We start from the raw sequence: 12,510 nt of genomic DNA, 5'->3' as shown, positions 1-12,510 counted from the left end.
CAGAAGAGCAGGTGAAAACCAGGTGGGGTAAAACCCATTACCTGCAGCCTCTGGGACCTGTCTGGTGTGTGGGACAAGTGAGAGACAGATTCCATTTCTCTTCCTGCCAAAGGTCCCTCTGGGAAGACCATTTTCTGTTTTCTCAATAAAAGCAGATAAAACAGAAGAGGAACATCTGCAGCTTCATTTTAGTCCTCATTTTTCTTCCCCTGGAATTATACTTAATAAGCATTTCATTTTCCACTTGCTATCTTTTATTTCAAATTTTACTGCTCCTGATCTGTCATTGTTGTTCGAAAGTCAAACTGTACCAAAAGCCCAATATTTTTCTGGGAAATGAGCTGCTGCTTTCCAGCCTGCCCTTGTGCCAGAGGCTGTTAAAGCTCCCCGTGCATCCCTGGGATGGGGGAAGCTTTGCAGAACTCTTCACCTTGGTCCTGCCTGAGGAAGGGCTCAGTGGGCTCTGTGCTCAGGCAGGGGCTGCTGGAAGTCATCATGTTTCTGATCCCAGCTTGGAGTTTGCTGCTGGCCACAAACACAAATATCCCAGGTCAAACACTGCTGGTTCTGCTCACAAGAATTCCCCTGCTTTAAAAATATCCTGATTTTACACATGGATGCAGTGAGTTTGCATCATTATCCAAAACCTGAGAGACCCAGAGGCAAATGCTACAATTCCTCATCCTATGGGACAGGCTCACCCTGCAGATTGAACACTTCTGGGGGAGTTCACTGCATTTCTTCTTGCTATTTGGGTTTTTTATAATTCCTGTTTGCTAGTTTGTTTTTTGCTCCAGCCCTTCCATTATGATCAGAACTTACTGGTAATGCAATAGCATCTAATGACCTCAATTAGAGCTCTGGAGCCCTGGAGTCAGGTAGTTAATTACTCACAGGCTTCCCAGCACACATCAGGGGTTGCCCTGGCTCGTCTGTGGGGAGCAGGAATGAAGCAGCACCAGAGAGGCAGGTGAATTGCCTGCAGCAGTCCCAGGAAGGTGAAAATCTACCTCTGCTTCTCCTGGGACGTGTGTCCAACCCCAATCTGACAGACGGCCCCAAGCTGCCTCCTCACCTGCAGAGAGCCACATCCCCTTTGGCAGAAGGAAACTCCATCCCCTGGGGCTCCCTGGATCCAGCAGGGCTCTCAGAGCTCCCCATCCTGCATGTGCTCCTCTCCCAGCTCCTGGATTCCTGTACGTCAGAGCATTGTGGGGGGAGGATGGTCGGGACGGACGGAGAGGAGAGATCTCTGCAGCCAGGTCAGGAACTTGGGGTTTATTGCAGAGGGCCTGGGTGCAGGGGCCTTTTGGAATTTGGGGTTTATTGCAAAGGGCCTGGGTGCAGGGCCCTGCTGGGATTTGGGGTTTATTGCAAAGGGCCTGGGTGCAGGGCCCTGCTGGGAGCTGCAGCCACAACTCAGAGCAGGCCCGAGAGGAGAGAGGGGGAGAGAGGATGAGAGGGTAAGAGAGTAAAAGAGCAAGAGAGTAAAAGGGGTAAGAGAATAAATGGGGTAAGAGAGCGAAGTTCCTGTTACAATACAATAAATCATCTTCTGTGTTGAATATTCTGATCCTCACTAACCATTCCAGTACAATACACAAATTCTATAGCATTTACATACAGCCTGTAAGAATCACTACATTACCACACTGTCTTACATTTTAAACCCTAAAAACTCCTCTTTGGACCCCTTCTGCCAAGCTGTAGGGTCTGCTCTGACCCTTGGAGCTGTCTGCAGGCAGAGGGTGTTGTTCCATCAAAAGGGGATCATCTTCAGCTGGCCACACCATTGTTTTCCAGTTGTTCAGTAACTGAGGTATCTCAGAGCTTGCTTTCATTTCAATCTCACTTATAGTTTCCATATTCTCAAAATCTTTTGCCAGACAATCATATTTGTAAGGCTTTCCTGTTTCATCTTCCTCAACACCTGTGAATTCCTGTCGCCGTGGGATGCTCCCTCTGCACCTCCCGTCTGACACCTCAGGAGCCTCTTTTCCTCCACATCCCACTTCCAGAGCAGAATCTGCTCAGAACCTTCCCACTGTTCCCTTCCCAAACCCTCTGGCCCTGACAGACAACTCCTGTAGTGCAAGTTCAGCCAAGTCCCCAACACAGCAGGAGAGCCTCCAAAGCTGTGTCCTACAGGAGGTTCCTCACCTCAGGACATTTCCTTTCAACATCACAAAAAGGAGACAAGATTTCTGACTGGAGAGGGAAAATCAGCATGTTCCCAGGGGATGGGGCACCCAGGCACTTTTGGGGAGCTCCCCAGGGCAGCATTTTGGTTTATGGTTTTCTCCAAAGCCTGACAAGTCCTTCAGTGATCCCATCAGCCCTCTAAGGGCAAACTGGCTCTTCTCCCTTCAGGTAGTTTGAAATCCAAGCTTTTATTAACAGAACCACAGCACACCTTTTAGGTTAGGAAATACCTCTGGGATCACAGAGTGCAACATTTCAGCTTCTCCTGCAGCAGTTCCCTGCCAGGCAGCAGACAGAAGGTGTGAGCCCACGGTGTTGCCTGAACTTGGCATGCTCAGGGTGAGGTGTCAGAGCCCCAGCATGGTCTGTTCTGAAGGCACTGATTCCTCACCCACAGCTGGAGCTCCTCCTCATCCCAGCCCCCTGTGCACACACCTGTCTCCTCTGTTACCTTGGGGGTTTTTCCAGGCTCTGAGCACCACGAACCCCCAGCACTTCCCACACTGAAGGAAAGCTCTGTGCTCCCCCAGGGATTTTGTGTGTCCCCTGTGACAGCAGCCCAAGGTGAGCACTTTGTCTCTCAAGCAGCCTACTGGTTATTTTCTCTTACCAAGAGGAAGAAACAAGACAAATGTCTTGGAAGGAGGGAAAAATGTACCGTGAAATTGCTGTAACTCGTGTCAAATCAACTAACCTTGCAAGGAGGAGTGAACTCCTCAGCAGCAGGAGACACTTCAGCACACCCAGCTCACCCAGGGCTCACACAAGCAGCTCAATGCCTTGGGCTCTTCCCAATCCCCAGGATTCAGCATGCAGAGCTGCTCTCCTATCCACTCACACACACCAAGACCATGTCCCCACCTCTGGCTCTTCCCAACCCCGGGGATTCAGCATGCAGGGCTGCTCTCCTCCCCATCACACACACCAGCACCATGTCCCCTCCTTTGGGGATTCAGCATGCAGGGCTGCTCTCCTCCCCATCACACACACCAACCCCATGTCCCCTCGTTTGGCTCTTCCCAAACCCCAGAATTCAGCATGCAGGGCTGCTCTCCTCCCCATCACACACACCAGCACCACGTCCTCACCTGCAGTCCTCCTCACAGAGTCACAGAGGGTTCCAGGGGCTTCTGTCTCCCCAGCCCTGTGAGAGCCCTTTAAGATGCCCTGCGCTGCTCACAGCAGCATCCAAGGGAAGCTGCAGAGCCCTGCAGAGCCAGCTGCTGCCTCCCTGCAGGCTGCAGGGGCTGGGGAAGCACAGCTGAGCCCCCTGGGCAGCTGGCACGGGCAGATTATTGCTCTGCACACACAGGGAAGGGACAGCACAGGGAGCAGGTACTCTGATCCAAAAGCTGTTCACCCAAAGCCACACACAGGTGAGCTGTCAGCCTCCTCCTGGGTTTCCTCACTGGAGCAGCTCTGAGGAAGGGCGGGTGGGTTGGCTGCAGGACAAACCATTGCATCTACAGCCAGCCCTTTGGAGTTGGACTGCAGGGATGGGGATGCAGAGCACTCAGCCTTGGAACCCTGGGATGGGATGGGATGGTCTGGAAGGAACCTCAAAGCTCATCCTGTTCCACCCCTGCCACAGGCAGGGACACCTTCCCCTGGGCTGAGCAAGGGACAGAAAGACATTCCAGTTGTCACCATGGTGCAGGTGATGCCTTTGGGGGATCCCATTAGAGCAGCAAGAGGAAACAATAAAACACAGTGTTCAATAAAGGCTGCAAGAGTTAATAAGGTGGAGGTGACACTTAGGGGGGGTCCAGTTTGGGCAGCAGGAGGAAAAAAAAAGGAGCAAAGCGTTCAATAAAGGCTGCAACAGTACAAGAAGATGAATTGAGAAATTCAAACCCCTTTATGATTGATTTGACTGTTTATGTAAAATTCTCACGGACAGGACCACACGAACTCTGCAGAGTGGTGGCCCAGACACGGTGTTTGCTCAAAACAAGAATTCACAGCCACGTTCCAAGTGAAGGCTCCCTCCCCACGAGGCTGTGGCTGCCCTGTGTTTCCTTTGCTCTGATTAATCGAGGAGGATGGGATTTCCCAGGAGGCACCAGCCAGCCTCATTTGATGCACAGCTGAAAGCAAAGCCTGATTATTTTGCAGAGATGGAGTTCACTCCAGCACCTCTTTAGGCACCCTGGAGCTCTCTCAGGACCTGTCCTGGGCACTGGCTGGGTCCAGCTCAGCTCTGAGGCTCCAGAGACCTCAGACCATGCAGGGGCTCCCTGAGCTGCTCCAGTCTGGAGCTGAACCCTTCCTTGGGCACTTCCAGCCCTCCTGCAGCCGGGGCAGCCCAGTCCCTGCAGGCGCAGCAGAGCTGATCCCCTGAGCAGGGTGGGCTGCAGCTCAGCCCTACAGCTCGGGCAGCAGCACTGCAGGTGGGCCTGACCCAAACTGTGTGCCTGCCTCCCTTTCATTGTACCAGTAACAGGAGGTGAGGAGGGAACACCCAGCAGCCTCTCAAGGCTTAACTCACAGCCCTCAGCATCTGGAGCTGGTTAAGCTCCCATCCCAAAGTGCACTGCCACCCCCTTGGGGCAACAAAGAGATGGCTGAGCTCGGAGGTGTTTGAAAGATGAGCAATTTGATCCTCCTTTTGGAAGAAGCACCAAAAAATCTGTGCCATTCCTTTCCCCTCCAAAGCCAGCTGGCTGCACTTGTGTGTCAGAGCAGCCCTGGAGCCATATGTCACCAGCACAGGGGGAGTGCTGCAATAACTCTGCTCAGTGGGGACAGGTACCACAGACAGGCTCTGCCACTTGGGTTCCATAAATCAGAGCCACAGCACAACTGCTCTCACTGCAGCTTTCATGCAAACTGCTTTCCAGATGGATTTGCATAGAAAGAGAAAAATAGAGTCCCAGAATAATTTCAATTGGAAAAGCCCTCTGAATCGGAACAGAGCACCGAGTCCAACCATTCCCCAGCACTGCCAGGGCCACCCCTGCCCGTGTCCCCAAGTGCCACATCAACACAGCTGTGAAATCCCTCCAGGGATGGGGACACCACCCCTGCCCTTTCCATGAGGAATGTCCCCTATGCCCACCCTGAGCTCCCCTGAGCTGTTCCCTCTGCTCCTGTCCCTGTTCCCTGGGATAAGATCCCAAATCCCCCCAGCTGTGCCCTCCTGGCAGGAGCTGTGCAGAGCCACAAGGGCCCCCTGAGCTTGGAGGGGACACCTTGGAGGAAGGAGATGGATTCACATGAAGGGAGATGAGAGTGACAGGACATGGCCAGAGCAGTTCTGAGCTGGAGAATATTCATCTAACACAGCAGGACACAGGGAAGAGCTTTTCCCCATGAGGACTCTGGGGCAGTGGGGTTTGTTCTGTGTCTCTGGGGCCATCCATCCCTTCCAGCTCCTGCTGCAGCCACAGCCCACAGCCCCAGCAGCTCCTGCCAGGGGGCAGAGCACAAGGCATGGGCAGGCTCTGTGGACAGCGCAGATGTGAATGAAGAGGATCTCTGTTCCCTCAGGGCAGGGACAGATGTGCCGTTGCTGGGGGACTGAAAGGGCCCAAGGAGATCTGCAGCTGGGGCACCAGCTCACCACAGAGTCACAGAGCAGTTTGGGTTGGAAGGGACCTTTGAAAGTTCATTTAATCAAAAATCCCAGTCACAGACTGGATGGAGTTGAAAGGAACTTTCCAAGAGCAGAGACAACTTCCACCACAGCAGGTTGCTCACACTCTATCCAGCCTCAGCCTGGATGCTTCCAGAGGTGGGGCCTCCACCACTCTGGTGAGATGCAGGGGATGCCTGGCAATGTCCACGAGGACCACAACTGTCACAGACATCTTTTATGGTAAATTCCTTCCTTAGGGTTTTTCCTCCTGAAAAGCTGAGAGGCCCCAGGAACAAAATGTAAGCAATGATTATCTGCTGCTGTGGAATGCAACAGGTGCATCTGTGATTGGTCTCATGTGCTTGTTTCTAATTAATGGCCAATCACAGTCAGCTGGCTCAGACCCTCTGTCTGAGACAGAGCCTTTGTTATCATTCTTCTTTGCTATTCTATTCATAGCTAGCCTTCTGATGAAATCCTTTCTTCTATTATTTTAGTATAGTTTTAATATAATATATATCATAAAATAATAAATCAGCCTTCTGAAACACGGAGTCAGATCCTCATCTCTTCCCTCAACCTGAGACCCCTCTGAACACCATCACACACAAGCTCTCTCAGTGCCCACCAAACTCACTGCAGCTCAGCCAGAGCCCGCTGTGGTACCAGCCCCAGGTCCTGGATGACTCACAGGTGATTTCAGTGTGATGTGACCTTCCTGCAGACTCATTTTCCTTCCTTGTGGCACTCCCAGCTCCTCCTTGCCCAGGATGGATGGTGGCTTCCCCTCTGGAAACCCTCCTTGTCCTGTGTGAGGCAGCCTTGGGTCCTTGTCCTGCACCCCCACACCCCTGCCCAGACACACAGGCTGGGCTCTCCTCCCTGTCCACCTGCAGGAGGAATCACCATCCCTGGTGCCATCTCCCACCAGCTCCTCAGGCTCACCCTCTGCTGAAGACTGCAATGCAAGATGTTTGCAATTACCATCTGTATGGCAGATTACCTTTTGTCAAGTGGGCAGTTTGCTTTATCTCTGTCTTTGAGTGACCACATTCACACCTCCCTCAGGAGGGGACATCTGCTGATAACAGATTATTGAATGTCACTGCATGACTGATAAGAACTACAGCATCCCATTGTGAGATGTGAGCCCAGAGGGAGGAGCCAAGCATTGCTACCCAGATATAATCCAGAGGTTTTGAGACACCAGCACGGCTTTCTCCATGGGATTCCCCAGAGGAACAGCAGCTGCCTCTCCTTCCACTGGATCTTCAGAGGAAGAATACATCCTTCTCTACAGGATCCCCTTGCTCCAACAGAACCACCCCTGACACTGCAGGAGGGCTGAGCCACATTTCCAATGGGACTGCCACCAACACCCCACAGGGTGTCAGGTTGGGTTCTGACTGTGGCAGTGTTGTTCTAGTGTACTGCATTGTTTATTTTATCCTTTTACGTTCTTCCTTTCCCTATTAAAGAACTGTTATTTCCTGCTCCCATATTTTTGCCTGAGAGCCCCTTAATTTAAAATTTATAGCAATTGGGAGGAGTGGGAAGGGTTTACATTCTCCATTTCAGGGGAGGCTCCTGCCTTCCTTAGCAGACTCCTGTCTTTCCAAACCAAGACACCCTCTCACCCATCCCTGGTGCCACCTCCCACCAGCTCCTCAGGCTCCCCCTCTCACCCATCCCTGGTTCCAGGCTGCTTCCCCAGGAGTGCAGAGCCCAGCAGGAATGGACCAAGGGGGGAGCAGGGAGTGCAGGTGGATGAGCTCTGCCAGCCCTCTCCCTGAGCCCAGGCACTGCCAGGAGGGGCTCTGTTCCACTGCTACCACAGGGGATTCTGACAGAGGCTTTTGAAACAAGGGAGCTGTTCTGAACCGAAGATTGACAGGAACAAGCTTGCCATAGTTCTGTTCCTTTTTATTTTTTCAGTGAAATGTGTTCTTCTGAAAAAAATTCTTCTAGCAGGAGAACTACCTTTCAATTTGTCCTCTCTCACTTTTGGGTTGAGAAGAAAGAGGTCATTTATACATTTTTTAGGGAAGGCAAAAGGAATATAAAGTCCACTAGAGGGAAAAAGAAATCATGAATATCTTGGTAGCAGGGTATTTTTATCAAAAGGTGGCAAACTTTAGAGACATTAGAAGTCATGTTTTAAAATGACCAAGTGGAAAGTTATAAAAATGAACAAGTCTTGTGTGAAAATGATGAAGGGAATTTCAGGCACAATAGAAATCATCTGTGAAAATTGCTGGGAGAGCAGGGAAGACATTTCTGTCTCCAAAAGCAAAATAAAATGCTATTCACAGTAATTCGTACTAATTATTAGCCTTAAGTAGTACTAATTTTTACCCAGCAATAATTGCTATTTAAGGCTCCAGAGCTCTGGAAAAAATATTTTCTGGGTGTGGTAAGGTCCTTGCAGAGCAATCTGCACAGCATTAGTGGGCAGCTTGATGAGGGAGAAGTTTTATTTCTCCTCTGCACCAACACGGACAGACACAAATATCACATTCCCGTTGATGTAAAAATCAGATTGCTCCCGTCAGAACTGACAAAGCCACTCATTTAAGGAAAGTTTCCCTCTCTCACACACAGAGATGCATTTATCAAGAGATTTTTTTTCCTGTTTTTCCCCAGGGATCTGAGTTCCCAAACCAGGTGAAAATTGGCCAGACCGTCTCATGTTTGATGGGATCTGTGCAGGGCCCATGGCAAACCAGGAACCCTGCAAGTGTTTGATGGGATCTGTGCAGAGACAAACCCAGGAACCCTGCAAGTGTTTGATGGGATCTGTGCAGAGCCTGTGCCAAACCCAGGAACACTGCAAGTGTTTGATGGGATCTGTGCAGAGCCTGTGCCAAACCAGGAACCCTGCAAGTGTTTGATGGGATCTGTGAGGAGCCTGTACTAAACCCAGGCCAGGAACCCTGCAAGTGTTTGATGGGATCTGTGCTGCTCAGGTGCTGTGCTGCTCAGGCTGCTCACACTGTAGCCCTGTGTCCTTGTCAAATTAATTACACTCTTTATATGTAACTCTATCAGTGCTTCCTGGAGCCCTGATTTTCCATAAAGTCTTCCTGAAAGCCTCAGCACTGCCCCATGAGTGGGATTCCTGCTCAGGTAAATACCAGGGGACACTCTAGCAGCCACGAGCTTGCCCAAAGCCAAGTCCCTTGTCCTCAGGGGTGGCACTGTGCTCCTGCTCTGTCCTCACATCAGTGTGGCTGCTGGGGACAGCTCAGGGAGCTGATCTGGCTGAAGAGCAGCTGAGGATAATAAAAACACTACTCAGTTCTGCAAGCTGCCTGCTCTGGGCCGCCCTGTGTGCTTGTGCCAGCAGGAAGCTGGGATCTCCATCTAGGCTGCCCGATGGTGACACTGCCATCAGGAGAGCCCTAATCTCACCAAGAACTGCCTCCTGCAGCCAGGATCATCCCAAAAATGCCACAGAGGACACACCAAAAGCGAGGAGCTCGCACTGCAGCCCACTGGGATGAAGCTGGGAATTGCCAGGCTCGTGCCTGCCCTCTCCAGCCCTGCATGGGATCCCAGGCACATCTCCATGTCCGTCCACAACACAAACATCCCAAAAATACCCAGGGAAAAGGCTGAGGGTGTCCAGGAGCATCTGCTTGGGGTGATGCTGTGCCTGCAGGGGTGAAAAGGTCCCTCAGGACCAGCAGGGCAAAGGGTGAACAGCAGCTGATGGCTTTGCTCTGGCGTGGAGCAGAGGTGACAAGTGTGTCCCGTGTCCCTAACACCTGTCCCCTATTCCCAACGCCACTGCCGACAATGGGACTGGCCATTTGCCTTTTCTTTAAGCCCACTTTCTCTAGAGAAATCGATCAGCCCACCAGCCAGTCAATCGGGCAGTCAATCAATGAGGGAGCCAATCCGAGCCGCTTGGAAAACGGATCCTGCCGAGGCCGGGACTCGCACCCGAGCCCCGAGAGCCCGAGGGAAAAGCTGCAGCCCTGGGGGAGGCTGAGCCCACCCAGCCCGGGCGCAGCCCTGTCCCGGGATGGAGGAGCGGCCATCCCGGCCGTGCCGTGCCGTGCTCCCGGGCACTCCCAGCCCCGGAGCCAAGCGGGCCCTGCTGAACACGGCCGGGCCCTCCTGAGGGGTCGGATCTGCCCCCATCCCCACCTTTGGGACCTGGAAGGGTTGCTGCTGCTGACATCTAGTGACAGGGAGAGCCGGCACGGGGAGTCACCTGGAGCTCCGGCAGAGCCAACCCACCGCGGGAGAACCCGCTCGGTCCTGCCCGGAGCTCGGTCCTGCCCAAAGCTCGGTCCTGCCCAAAGCTCGGTCCTGCCCGGAGCTCGGTCCCGCCCAGGGGTTCAGTTCTGCCAGGGGCTCGGTTCTTCCCTGGAGCTCGGTCCTGTCAGGAGCTCTCTGTCCTGTCCAGGAGCTCGGTTCTCCCCAAGAGCTCGGTCGTGCCCAGGGGTTCGGTTCTCCTCAGGAACTCTGTGTCCTACCAGGGGCTCCATCCTGCCCAGGGGCTCGGTCCTGCCCGGGAGCTCAGTTCTCCCCAGGAGCTCGGTCCTGCCAAAGCTCGGTTCTGTCAGGAGCTCTGTGTCCTGCCCGGAGCTCGGTTTTCCCCAGGAGCGGGGCTCCAGCGGGACCTAGCGCCGGGCGCCCACGATGTCCCAGCCTCTCACAGTCACCCCAAGACCTTTTCCTCCTGCAGTGGCACCCAAAGACAACGGGCACATCCCATTCCCAGCCTCCCCAGAGCCCTTCCTGGTCTATTTAAGCTCAATGTTAGCTTTGGTGCCTCATCGGAGCACAGGGAGGGGACAGAATGCCCCAAGGGGAGGAGCCGGGGTGGCACCGGGGCATCCCCAGCCGCTGCCGGAGGCTGCAGCCCCCTCACCCCCGTTCCCTTCCTCCAGGGCCGCGGGAGCCCCGGGAATCGCGCAGGAGACGCGGTCGCTCCGGGCCGGGCGGAGGGAGGAAGAATGCGAGCGGGATGCTCAAAGCACGGGAGCCGCAGCCACATCCCCGCGCACTCGGGGACAGCGGCTCCCCGCCACGCCAGGGGACGGGGGCTGCCACAGCGGTGGGGGGACATCTGGGGCGCTCATCCCTGCTCTCGGTGCAGGAACAAAGCGCTGAGCACGGCTGGGATCGGGGGGTGTGAGGGAATCGCAGCGCGGACCCCGAGCGCAGCCCGGCAGCTCGCTCGGGCTGTGACAGAGCGGGGACAGAGCCGGGGCTGCCACCCCGCACACCGTGCCCCAAAGCCCGGCACACCGGGGCATTCCCGGCCGTGCAGAACCTGCCTCCCCTCGCAGCGCAGCCCCTCCGAGCCGTGTGCCCGAGAAGTGCTGAATGCGCGGGGCACATCTGGGCATCTCCGCGGCAGCAGGACCATCCGAAAGCACAGCAACAGCGAGCCCAGCTCGGCTCCAGAGCACAGGAGGCAAAGCCGATGGATGAGCACGGGGTCGCGGAATGGTTCGGGCTGGAAAGGACCTTCCCGAGCATCTCGTTCCGACGCTCCTGCCTCGGGCAGCGACACCTTCCTCGAGCCCGGGCGGTTCCAAGCCCATCCAGCCCGGCCTCGGGGGTGCCAGCCGGGCTCACTGCCGCTCCCGGAGCGCTGCGGAGCGGAGCCCCTGCCCGCGGGTGCCCGCGATGCCCCCCGAGCGAGCCCGGCAGAAAGTTGTGCCCCGCTGGCCGCGCCGCGCTACTCACCCAGGAGGATCAGGGTGCAGAAGCAGGGGATGCCCCTCATCGTCCCGCTGGGCTCGGCTCGGAGCCCCGGCCCGGCCCGGCGCGGCTCGGCGCGGCTCGGCGGTGCCGGAGGATGCGCGGAGGGCTGGGCAGGGCGGAGGGAGGGGGGCGGCCCCGCGGCCCGGCCCGGCCCCCCCGGCCCGAGCGCTGCCCCGCTCCGGGCCCGGGTCATGCCCGCAGCCGCGCCGGGCCCCGCTCCGGGCTGCCCGCCGCCCCCCGCGCCATGCTCCGCCGAGGGGCCGCTCCGGGATGGCCGCACTGACTCTGAGCGTGTGGATTAGTTAATTGTCCTTGCTTCTTATTGGGATTTTTTTCCTTTGTTTGTTTCTGTTTGTTATTTTTCCCTTTGTGGTTGTGTTTTTCTGTTTTGTTTTCTCCTCCTGTCTCAGCACGGAACTCGCGGCGGGCGCAGCTCCCCGTGCCCGAGCACCGGGGCAGCCTCGCCGCCTTCCCCGGGCCGCCCCCGCCCGCCGCGGCCCTGGGGAGGGGCTTGGGGCCCGGCCCCCGCTCCTCCTGCTGCTCCTCCTCCTCCTCCCCGGCCCCGCATCCCGGCCCCGCTCCTCCTCCTCAGCCCCGCATCCCCGGTCCCGCATCCCGGCCCCGGGCGGGGGTTCTCTCTCTCGTCTCCTGCACCCGTGCCTTGGGCATGGCCCTTCCACCCTGCAAGCCCCGGGCTGCCTTCTGCCTCCCCGCTGCCCTCCTGGAGGGTCCCGGCGCCTCTCCCCTCCTCCCAGCCCTCCCGTTGGGATGGAAGCACCGGCCTCATCGCCTTGGAGATGTGTCCTGCTCCCGACTGTTGTTGGCAGTGACATTGCCCTGAACACTTGGCCCACGTCCTGCCCCCCTCCCGGCCACGGCCCCTTCCAAAATCCCCTGACTCGTGATGACCTCCCAGTTATCCCCCAAAAGCCTCTGTAAATTCGGGTGATGTGCTTCCATGGCTTCCCATCCAGCTCCCCACACCTCCTTCACCCTGGTGCACTGGT

At 55.8% G+C, this 12,510-nt stretch overlaps 1 protein-coding gene across 1 annotated transcript in view; it reads right to left on the bottom strand.

The window, feature by feature from the left end:
* Window positions 1-11,599, bottom strand: part of LOC132072248 (GDNF family receptor alpha-4) — a 71,361-nt gene extending 59,762 nt beyond the window's left edge. The window contains exon 1 of the mRNA XM_059470403.1: window positions 11,486-11,599. Coding sequence (XP_059326386.1) covers window positions 11,486-11,525 — 40 coding nt within the window. The 5' untranslated portion in view covers window positions 11,526-11,599. The remainder of the gene's footprint in view (window positions 1-11,485) is intronic.
* Between the last annotated feature and the right edge of the window lie 911 nt (window positions 11,600-12,510).

This window comes from Ammospiza nelsoni, chromosome 4, assembly GCF_027579445.1.
Source record: "Ammospiza nelsoni isolate bAmmNel1 chromosome 4, bAmmNel1.pri, whole genome shotgun sequence".
Classification (NCBI taxonomy): domain Eukaryota; kingdom Metazoa; phylum Chordata; class Aves; order Passeriformes; family Passerellidae; genus Ammospiza; species Ammospiza nelsoni.
The sequence above is the reverse complement of the archived record's forward strand: the minus strand, read 5'-3'. Positions and strand labels throughout refer to the sequence as shown.